Raw genomic sequence first — 12,279 nt, 5'->3', positions numbered from 1 at the left:
CAGTGTAGCTTTTTCTCATTTACGGCACAGGGTCTTTGAAGATCACAACATTCAAACAGACACCAAGCTTCTTGTTTATCAAGCCGTTATTCTCCCAACACTGTTGTATGGACAACCTATAGACACCACTTGAAAGTCCTTGAGAGGCACCATCAACGCTGCCTTCATAAGATTCTGAAGATCAAATGGGAAGACAGACACACCATTATTAGTGTTCTGGAAGAGGCAAATACTACCAGTATTGAGGCAATGATCATCCGTCAGCAATTCCACTGGACTGGTCACATTGTCTGGATGCCAGACCATCGCTTCCCAAAACAAGTCCTGTTCTCTCAGCTGAAAGAAGGGTACAGTAACGTGTGTGGACAACAGAAGCATTATGAGGACTTGCTGAAGGACAACCTAAAAAAATGTAATATTGACATTGATATGTGGGAGACAGTTGCCCAGGATCACTTAAAATGGAGTGAACTCCTACGTGATGGTCTCCTGCATTTTGAATTTGCTCGCCGACAAGCAGAAGAGGACAAGAGGTGCAGGAGGAAGGAGAGACTGGTCCCCAGTCATGGTCAACAGCCTCCTACCCTCATTGTAATAGAACTTGTGGTTCAAGGATTCGCCTTGTTAGCTACCTGAGGGCCCATAACTTCCATGGAAGATGATCATACTCAGTAACGAGTGATCGGCCATCATTTCACTTCAATTAATGTTAAACTGAAATGTTCTGAATATGCATTCTCTCAGATAAAGGAGTGAACCTTTTACTCTGCAATGATATGTTTTTCTTATATAAGCTAAAAATGCTTCTAAACAATGAAATCATGTTGTCCCTGCCTTCCTAGATCTGCATGTAGAAGAGTTCCCCCTTCCAATGCCAAAAAAAGGGTACAGCCATCCAGCAGTGACATCCCTTCCTCCTGGACCAGGAATACGATTCTACCCAAGGTCCAAGATCCATGCATAGTATTTGTAGGAGACATATATTGTTCCCACTGCTCTTTTTGTGCAGTCCTTTCAGTGCCACAGAAGAGGGTGGGGATTCTAGCGGTAGGTGTGAAAAGCCCTGGCAGCAGGGCTCCAAACTCAGTGATACAAGAGTCTCTGAGGCAGATGCAGATGGGACAGGCTTCTATTAGACCTGCCGAGATCCATACGGATCTCCCAAGATCTGCAAGTTCTGGTTCTAGTACCCCTGCCCATTCTATCAGGAGGTGAACCCCATGCCCCTGATAGAACAATCTAGGGAAAATTCCATGACGGGCACTTTGTGGAGTTTGCCTATTGCTGGCCTTTTGGCTTTTCTTTGGGAGGGTGCGATCTGGATCCAATTCTAATAAAAATGGAAAAAGAGGCAATTAAAATTTTAAGTATGGCAGCTCACTGTTGCTTGGTTCTTGCATTGAGGGTGATAAGCAGTTACTCGACAAATTACTTGCACATATTCTGTTGCCAGCAGCATGACAACCTGACAGAAACTTTATTTCATTTTTATGCTTGAAAACCAAAGCAGTATAAGCCAAGTGATTCCCAATAGACCTACTACACCAAATCACTACACAGAACTGGAAAGAGATCAATGGTCTAATACACAATGAATTATTTTTAGATGGAGTCTTAAAATGTTGCTGGAATCAAATATATCAATTGGTCAAATGAGAGTAGACAGGATCTGACACTTGCTATATATTAAAGAGTAGACATTCCTCTTACTCAGGGCATGTACTGCCCAGGAAACAGAAGTTCTGCACACTTGTTAAAAGACTTATTTGTTAGCATCCTGTTTACATTAAACATGGCTGAAATTTGAAACCAGGCCAGCAGCAACCCTAGTCCACACCATTCATAGTTTATAACATGACTTTCAGCACAAACCAACCAACCTTCTTTTCATACTGTTTAATTAAAGTATACTAGCAATACAGGTGGAAAACAAGGTTGCTACTAGCTCAGTTTCAAACATAATAAGGAACCAAGGTTAGGCACTGTTTGATTTGCAAATTCTCCATAGTGCTATGGCCCCTTTGAGTCTGTGCATCTGGTCAGCTGGCAATTCCCCCTGCGTAGTGGGAATCCTTGGGTGTCGTAAAGCTGGAGAACGGCTCTATGCCATCCAGCATCATAACCGATGGCATAGAGAGTATGGCTAGGAGAGAGAGGGTGTGGCTGGAACATCAATATACTCTGGCTATACCTAGCTGCTATAATGGTCCCTCAAGGATGTGATGGCTATGCATAAGACAGAGCAACCCTAGGGCTGCTATAACATATACCAGCCCAGAATTGACAAGTCACAAAGGTGGCAGGTCCTGATTCCCTACTGCCTTGCATTGCACAGAATGCACAGTGGGTATAAAACACTACCAAATTTAGTATGATCTAAAAATGTTCCCAAGTTAGTTTTTGGGAGGGATGCTCAGGGTGGCCAAAGTCAATTGGGCCATAAAGGGGACAAAAGAGGGTAGCAAAGTTCACTCTGGGGATGAAGGAAGGTTAGTCACTAGGCCCAGAGGCATAAGATATAGTCCCCTACTATGTTTGTAAATATGGAGTGCATCTACCAGATACGGCTGAGCAGCTTTTCTATCAGCTATCTGAAGATGGCTTATCACTTGGCAGGGGATTATCCAAATTAATTTTTAGTATTCCTGATGGCAGGAATCCAATGTGGTAAGAGTGTATTAGTGGGAGGCCTTTGATTCATCCCAATCTCAAACACAGGACTGGGAGTTACCAAAACCAGAATCTGCAAGGAGGATTGTAATAAGAATGTTGAGTTTTAAATGCCAATGAAATATCCCTTTGTGTTATTAATGAGTTTCATCCCAGTAAAATAAGGTAAATTACTAAGAGCTTGAGTGGATTGAGGGGGAAAAGGAAGAAATTGTATGCAGCACTTCCTTATCTCTTAAATACTGCTGATAACACGCTTTTGCCTTATTTTAGAGGGGAAAAACAGTACCGAAACCATTAGATTTCAAAGTCAAGAAAGCAGTTATTTCCATAAATAGATCATTATAAATAAATATTTGCTTCAAAAATTAATGTATTTGTTGCAGGAGTTGCTATGACGATAAACATTTTGTAATTAATAGAGGCAACAAAGCCAAATAATAGAAAAAAGGGAAAGGGGGCTGAAAAGTACTTGTGCACTATCAGCCTGTCTAATATTTTCTCCGTAAATATGCTCTTTTGAAGAGATACTTTTTACTGCATTATTTTGTTTTTTCTGCTTCTTTTTTGGGTTCTTTCCCCTGAGACACTGCGGCAGAGAGTTAACCACTATTTCAAAGAGGTTTGCAATTTTAATTGCACTCTGTACTTTTGCAGATACATATTATGGAAAATGCACCTAACTGGTACATAATGGTTATTGTATCAGGCCACATGTATTCATTAAGATTCCTTTATTACAACCACTCCAAACAGCAGATTTCTCAATGGGAGAACTTCATCATTTTTACAGCTGGTACATTCATATTTATTTATTACTGTTGGGGTACAATTGAAAGCAACAAAATATAAAGGCCCTAAAATTGAGATATCCCCCAAAATGCATTCACGCAAATTTCTAATGAAGTTTTTTAGTAGTGATTCACAAATAAAACAGGACTTTGAATGAAAGAAATATATAAGAAATGTTGACATTAAAGAATCATATTTTCCACCTCCTTTCTAATAGATTAAGGGTAGCACTGAATAACATATACTGATTTATAGCATTGAAGTATAAAATGAAAAATTGTTAATGGTAAGATTAAGAGCTTTGATAGCTATATTTTCAATAATTTGTAATTATGTATAGTAAATGAGCACAGATGAGGTAACACTTAGGCCAAGTCCTTTCTGGCGTAAGTGTGGTTTTCCCAGTTCTTCTTTTACATAGCATTGCTAATCTTCTTAAAATGTTATTGCTGACAGAACAAAGGTAACATGTCATGCTGAAAGATGTAAGTAAAAGATACACAAACATGTAATGATAAATACCCCCCTCCCTTTTCTGGGAAAAGCCAGGGCAGGGTGACACAAAACCATGACCCAGAAACTGCAAAGCCATCAGGAAAAATGCAGAAGTTGGGTTACTGAAGCTTGCGCACATGTAATGTACGGGTTAATGCGCTAAAAGCCAATTAGATAAAGATGAAGTAATCTGTAATGTAGCAATGTAGAAAAGTAGAAAAGGCCTAAGTGAACATGGGCCCTTAACTGGAGAAACCAGACCAGAAACTGAAGAATGGGATGGAAGGACCAGATCTAGGGGTCAAAGAGGGTGTTGACTATCATGGAAGATGGAAAAACTTGCTCCTGTCCCCGAATGTAGTAACAGGGGACCATTTACCAAATCTGTCTTGTCTGTTATTATCTGTCTGGCATAAATGTACCTCCAGACACTGTAAGTGACAATAATTCTGTCTGAAATTGTATTGATAAAGGTGAAAATTGATTAAGCCTAAAGGGTGGACTTGTGGCTCAGTTCCCCAATTTTTAATCCCAATGACTATGATGAACATATTTTCACCGTGGCTACTTAGGGAGAATTTTAATGAGGGAGTGTGATTGCAGAGAGTACATTACTGTGACTGTAATCACTAGCAGCGGCATTTTCATTTTTATCTTTGTTCTGACGTTTTTTTGATTTTGAATGAAACAAAATGAACAGGGCATTATGTCACACAATTTCAATTGCTTTTGGTGAGATTGTTTGAAAAAGAAAGTGAACATATATCGGTGTCATAAGACATTATTTGTAACTGAACGGCAGAAGATCAGCAGAAGCAATTGACTAAATTATTCAAATGACCAAACCAAACTAACAACAGGTGCTTCTTGATGGCTGGCCAGATCCTCAGCTGGTGTAAATCAGCATAGTTCCACTGACTTCACCAACTGAGGATCTGGCCCTTCACTTCAGCGGGTGTCTGCTAGAATATATAGTATGTCAAAAGGCATGAAGCATTGTAAAAAATCAGCTGTCACCAAATACTCACTCTGCAAACAGTCAGCATTTAGGAGGTCTTGGCACTTCTCGTGACATTTGACACCACATTCAGTGCATCTCATGCCTTGCCTGGCTATGCCCCAAAGGAGACCTTCGCATTCGTAACAGTATGTGGGAGTTGTAGCCGTCCACACTTCGAAGTTATGAGGAGTGGTTGATGACATTGGATAGATTAAAGCCTGCAATGTCTTTTTGAAAACATGCATTTTCTGTTGGGTGGAATGGGGGGGAAAAATCGATAAAAGGCATCTTAGATTTCAATGTTCTTCCACATGAGTGAACTACAGTTAAAATGTATTTTATGAACATCACAACTTTACAAAATATCAGATTATAAATTAAATTACATAGTCCTCAGCAAAATACTCATTTACTCATGTCACGTTGTACTTTGAAGAGCAGGTTGCCTGGATGACCTAGTTTAACCGATTACATCAACAGAAGCATTAAGATGTATTCGATCAGTCAATTATATTTTCAACACAGAGTCCAGTATAATTCATTTTTTCATCTTTAGAGCAAAAACGCAAAAATTCATTAGCATGATATTTGCAGATTCATTTTAAGCAATTACCTTAAATATAGGGCTCCTGAATATTTATATTCTTCCTACAAGAACCTGTCTGACTATATACACTGCATGGAATGTATCTCTATTATGTAGAAAGTGCCTTCTCTTAAATCTCATTTCTGTATTGTCTCCCCACAGGCTTGAAGTGAGCAACTTTCATGAGTTCCATTTTTGGCGGTTTTCCCACAGTACTGAATCTAATACTTTCCCTTTATGAGTCAAGACTCTCTTTTTCTCAGAAGTGGGAGTGAATCCAAATCAAACCCCAGAACTGAACACTCAGATCTTGGGCAGCTTTGGATCAGGATCCAAATTTTGCTGCTCGTGACCACCTCTGGACAAAAGTTATCAACTATACACTAATTAGCACTGCAAACAAGCTGAATTGCAGCTCATTAGTGCCAAAAGCCAGTTGAACACTGACAAACTAGCCCCTGTAGGTTTGCATATAAAACAAGGGCATAAAACCCTATATGTTTCCATATAAAACATCCTCTACTATTAAGTTTACTAAGGGCTGGTCCACACTAAGAAGCGGGGTCGAACTAGGGTACGCAAATTCAGCTACGTGAATAGCGTAGCTGAATTCGAAGTACCCTAGTTCGAACTACTCACCTGTCCAGACGCCGCGGAATTGAAGTCCGCGGCTCCAAGGTCGACTCCGCCACCGCCGTTTGCAGTGGTGGAGTACCGGAGTCGACCGCGGCACTTCCGGAGTTCGAACTATCACGTCCAGATTAGATGCGAGAGTTCGAACTCCGAGAAGTCGAACTCACCGCGTCGACCCGGCTGGTAAGTGTAGACTAGCCCTTAGCTTTGTGTGTTAACATCTGCTCTGCCAGGTACTGAGTGCTCCCAAGGCCCCACTGATTTCAGTGGAAGTAGAGGCAATTCAGCAGCTCTCAGGTGATGTTCAGCACCGTACAGGATTAGGCCCCAACTTTGTTTCTCTGATTAACCGCAGATGGCTGACAGCATCATATTAAGAATTATAGTCTTGTCTGCTTCTGAATAAGTGAAATAAATCTATTGTGAAGGAGGAACAGTCATCTCAGAGACAGCACGGAGGGAAGCTGGATATTTCGAAGACTTGGTAAACACAGGCAAATGAGGCACCAAGTTATCTTGCTGGTTTGCTTATGAAAAATACAGAGCGAGAGAAAGTGAGCGAGAGAGAGTGTGTGTGTTGAGGGTATGGAAGTGAGACAAGATAGGAATCTATGTCTGGAAGGAATGGGAAATAGCCATTTTAATATTAAACCTATGTATTAAATGTGGCTCAAAGAAGAGATCAAGAGGATTGGAACTGAAGCTTTTTTCATTTTACCACATGAATTTAAGTTTTTGTCGATGATTTCACATCTTTAATGCTACTTACTGCCATCTGCGCTCTGATAAGTGTACTCTGTAAGTGAGGGGTATTAACATTTTGAATGAGGCAAGAAGGGAAGATATTTTTGTTTGTGGCTGGATATATATTTTCCCCATAACACTTGGAATATTTTGACAATAATAAACAGTCCCACATTTTCTGGAGCACATATCTAGACTGCTCACCTAGTATCACTGCTACACAATCAGTGCCATCACATGATGGCTCTCTACTGCAACAGAAAAACCATCACCAGCTGGGGGCAGTTAATAGTCATGACTTATAAGCTTAGGCATATGTTCTCTCTCTCTGTATTTACACACACACACACACACACACACACACACACACACTTGTGATTATGGCTGATGAAGTCTCACCCCCCTGGTGAATCTTACAGCAGGGATATAATTCTGTATTAAATTCTTTGGGTCAGCTCCTCAGCTGGCATTAATCAGCCTAGCTTCACTGACATCAAGGTAGCTGTCCCGATTTATAGCAGCTATGGCGGCGAGGTTAATTAATAAAACAAACACCTAATTGCTTGAGCAGAATAATGAGCTATGTCAGAAAAACTGCAAGAAGCCCCCTTGCCCTCTCTTCATGTCTTCCTGTTTGTTCCCTGCTCTCCAATGCACCATGTGCAAACTTCTCATCATCCTTATTAATGCTCTCCAACATAGAGCCTTACTCTGCCTTTCAAAAATCTAATTTTTCATTGTGATGTTAAGCCCCCGCCTTCACTCTGCCAATGAAACCAGCCTTGATTGCCTGCTTTTTCACATAAACACCTTTGTGTTTCCTCCGTTATGCTTGGACAAAATCCCCATCCCCATTTGAAAAGGGATCACCTATCTCCCTTTAAAACCTATGCGATGGCTACGAGTCACTGGTGTCTGGTATTGGTTGGGCAGGCAAGCAGCTGTGGCCAGTGAGACTGTTGTTTTGAATAATTTATGCCATCACACCCGTCTCTACTATAACTTTGGCCTCCTCTTCCCTCCCCTTCTTTCCTGCCACATATTGTCTAAAGTCTTGACTGAAAGTTTTCTGGATCCAGGACTGTTTTTGTGATAGTTGTTTGTACATCGCCAAATAGGATGAGGCTCTAGTCCCTGTAAGTGGATCTTGAATTGTTACCATGATAGAAATATCAGTAATAATAAATGGTGCTGATTAGCTGAGACTATGGAAGTGGCTCTACATAATTTTTCTACACCTCCCATACCAGGAGCTGCCTGGGTCGGGTCTTCTCTCAGCTGGTAATTCTTTTAAAGCTTCTCTAACTTGCACCGGCAGATAGATAACAACTAGGAGCTCCTCTGCTAGCCATGATCTCTAAAGCACAACCTGTTCCATTCCTTCCCCTTTTCCAATTCCCAGAATGCCCCCTTCACATCTTACCAGGTACAGAGGTTAAAAAGAAAACCTCAAAAACATCTCCAACTGAATTTATACAGGATGTTGATTAATCACAGTTCACAGAAAAGACCGTGTCTTCGAAGATACCTTTGCAGACTTATTGCTATAATACATATGATCTGATTAATCATGTCAGTGCAAATCCTGCTGTGTCTTTCACCCTATTCAATTCCATTGATTTTCACAGGGTATATTTCATTTGTAAGATTTGGATCATTACATTGTGTAAAGAAATCAAAATAAATTGTAGTAGTTCTTAAAAGAACACATTTTACATAATCCTTTTGCTTTGCGGTAAATAGCACAGAAGCCAAATAATCCATGTTTCATTTTTTTATTATTTAGCACCAGGCTATTATGGGAAACTTGAAGATAAAAATATGTTTTGTCTGAATAACTGGTTTACAAGTTGTGCCTTTGAAATAAAATATTTACTCATATGTATTAAAGGACAGTATAATATTACTAGGGCTGTCAATTAATCACAGTTAACTCACGTGATTAAAAAAATTAATCACGATTAAAAAAATTAATCGTGATTAATTGCTGTTTTAATTGCACTGCTAAACAATAGAATACCAATTGAAATGTATTCAATATTTTTGGATGTTTTTCTCCTTTTTGAAATATATTGATTTCAATTACAACACATAATACAAAGTATCCATAGCTCACTTTATATTTTTTTGTATTCCAAATATTTGCATTGTGAAAGTGATAAACAAAAGAAATAGTATTTTTCAATTCACCTCATACAAGTACTGTAGTGCTATCTCTTTATCATGAAAATGCAACTTACAAATGTAGAATTATGTACAAAAAATAGCTGCACTCAAAAATAAAACAATGTAAAACTTTACAGCCTACAAGTCCACTCAGTCCTACTTCTTGTTCAGCCAATCGCTCAGACAAACAAGTTTGTTTACATTTATGGGAGATAATGCTGTTCACCTCTTGTTTATTTGAAAATGTAGAAAACATCCAAAAATATTTAAATGAATGGTATTCTATTATTGTTCCACAACGTGATTAATAGTGTGATTAATCACAATTAATTTTTTTAATCATAAATATTTTAATTGCTTTACAGCCCTATATTACAAATGATATTTGTGTATATATGTTTGGTAAGAACAGTCTCTTGCTGAATAATAACAAGAATTAAATGGATTCTGTGCTATTTAACATGTAGCAAAAGGATAATTTTATATATCTTATTATCTGATCCTCAGAATGCTTTCATTCGTAATAGTATTATGTCCTGATCTATTATGTATATTTATAGCGCTCCAATTACAGCAATATCTAGGCACTGTTAATGCACAGCAAAATCCTCCAATACTGAAAAAATTATCCACTTCTTCTCCTTAGACAATTTGAGATAATTTCACTCAAGCATTATGTCATATGCTTTTTGAACTTTCCGTTCCTTTTAAGAAAAGGACAAAAACAAATAATTTTGCTTCCAATTAGCAGTATTTTGAGCACCAGTGACATACCACAAACCTACAGTGCTATGGCTCTGATTCAGCAAAGCAGTTAAATTTATGCTTTAACTTGAAGCACACAATTAAGTCTCAGTGACATCAACAACATTAAGCACATGCTTAAGTGCTCTGCTGAATCAGGGCTTTAGACTACACGTATTGACTACGTATCATATCCCACAGTAGCACGTGCATGGGGCACCAATCCTTATACACAGTCTATCCTCAGAGTTTAATTTATGGAAGGTAGGTGGCAATTTATTCTGGGTGGAAATCATCAGCTGAAAGTCGAACATCGGAATTTTCTAGATCAAACCAGTTGTCCAGCCACCCCAGTATCCTGCCTCGAACAGTGGTCAGTACCAGACACCTCAGAAGTAGTTGTAAAACACCCTATAAGGGGATAACCTGCCCATAAGGAAAGCTTTTTCCTAACTCCTGTCAACTAATGGATGTCTCGTTCACTAAAGATTGAGGGTTTACACATCCATTAACTTTCAGTCTGTCTATAATTGGATGTTCCCACTATTCATGTAAATGTCTGTTCCTTGTTTCAATCCTACTAAGCATTCGGTCTCAATGATACCTTGTGGCAGTGAGTTCCACTGCTTACTTATACATTGGGTAGAAAAGTATATCCTTTTATCAAATTTTACATTTGTTGCCTTTCGGTTTTATTGTATGTCCCCCATATGTGCCCAGTTTGCCTTCTGTATACCATTCTTTATATAACTGTCATATAACAGGTTCCCTTTTTTCCTCTCCTTTCTAAAACTATCAGACAATCTTTTCATTCTCTCATCATGTCGATATCTTCCTATGCTTGTAATCATGTTTGTCATCTGTTTTCAGACTTCTATTTCTGGAACACATTGTTTGATATGGGCTGACTTGAACTGAAAACAGTTATCGAGCTCAAGCCATATAACAGCCTTATAATACATGCAGTATTATTTTCCATCCTATTCTTTATGCATCCTAACAGTGTATTAACTTTTCCGACTGCCGACACATATGGAGCAGACATTTTCATTGAGCTGTCTGAAAGGACCCCCACTTTCTTCCCCTGAGTTGTTACAGTTAATTCAGAATCGAATGGTGTGGTTAAAATTAGTCCTTCCAGTCTGCATTACTGTGCATTTGTCAACAATAAATATGTCAGCTCTAGAACTTGCTTCCTCTTACAGTTCTCTAGAGGGAGAGTCTGGTCGCTTCAAAAACAAAACAAAACAAAAAGCTGTGCAAATGAATTTGTTGAATCTGCCTGCCTCTCCCCCTCCCCCATCCCTTTTTTTTGCTGATTTGAGTCAGTGGCTGAATGGATATTGATTGTCACAGGAGTGGGTAATGATTAGAAATTGTCTTTTCGTGGGCATCTGTTAGTAATACATATGGATTGCTTTTAAATTTTGTAAACGTGGCCAGCTATTTTCATAGTCATATGAAATAAATAACAGAAAAAGATGTGTACTTTGTACTAGCTGTGTGATGTATTTTGGTCTATATAAATTATATTTTTCTGTGCCTTTTTTTTTTTACGATTCCATCTTTGCTTTTGCCCTATCAACCTTTGTTGCTATTTTGAGACTGCAGTACAAGGTAACTGCTGCTTTTATTGAAAAGGATAATTTTAAACACTAGTTGTTTTCCACTTCATCATTCTATTTTTTGAGTACTACCAGCTTATTTCTTTGTGATTACCAATGGCACCACACCATCTCCAGTCAAATTACAGGGCCTCCTTTGAAGGCCTTCAGTATCAAGATGTAGCCCACTAGCAGCCTCTCCACTTTTCTACCTGCAGCATGTCCATTGTGGAGCCTAACTGCATTATAAGAAAATGCAATGTGTTTCATTTTCTCAAAGGAGAATAAATCATAGAAAAATGTGTTTGGCCTGGTAACTGCGGGGAGACACATGAATGGCCTTTATCCTTCAAATTAGTGCTTTTGTTTAATCATGCTAGGTTTAGCCAGGTAAAATTACTTGCATCACTCTTCAAATCTCCATGGAGAGAATGACATCTATTGTGTTCTTGAGTAAAACAACCCTCTTTTGCAAAATACTGGTGGGAAATGGTTATGGCCAGATTATCTGAATGTGATTGTCTTCAAAAGATTGTCACTGTAAATTTATGTGGGAAATAATCATTCTAGTCCACCATATACCACTGCACTCATTATTATTGGTGGTTATGTTTATAGTAGCCAAAAGGCTGCTCGGTGCCTATCAGTAGTGAAAAATTACACATGGTCCCTGCAATCTAATCTAATAGGTAAACTATGACACAACAAAGTGTAACAGGAGTGAAAGGCAATAGGCACTTTTCCTCTGCACAGCACTGTTAAACATCTTTAAAATGACAGTTTCCCATAAACAGAATGCACATAAAATAAATGTTTTATAAAATAAAAATGTCTCTCATGACCCA

General features: G+C 38.8%; 1 protein-coding gene across 2 annotated transcripts in view; it reads right to left on the bottom strand.

The window, feature by feature from the left end:
* The window catches only part of UNC13C (unc-13 homolog C), a 408,349-nt gene that overhangs the window by 288,923 nt on the left and 107,147 nt on the right, over positions 1–12,279 (bottom strand). For both annotated transcript variants that reach the window (XM_044979553.1, XM_044979552.1), the window contains one exon: positions 4,986–5,205. In XM_044979553.1, the coding sequence (XP_044835488.1) occupies positions 4,986–5,205 (220 nt within the window). The remainder of the gene's footprint in view (positions 1–4,985; positions 5,206–12,279) is intronic.

This window comes from Mauremys mutica, chromosome 11 (genome assembly GCF_020497125.1).
Source record: "Mauremys mutica isolate MM-2020 ecotype Southern chromosome 11, ASM2049712v1, whole genome shotgun sequence".
Taxonomy (NCBI): Eukaryota; Metazoa; Chordata; order Testudines; family Geoemydidae; genus Mauremys; species Mauremys mutica.
The sequence above is the reverse complement of the archived record's forward strand: the minus strand, read 5'-3'. Positions and strand labels throughout refer to the sequence as shown.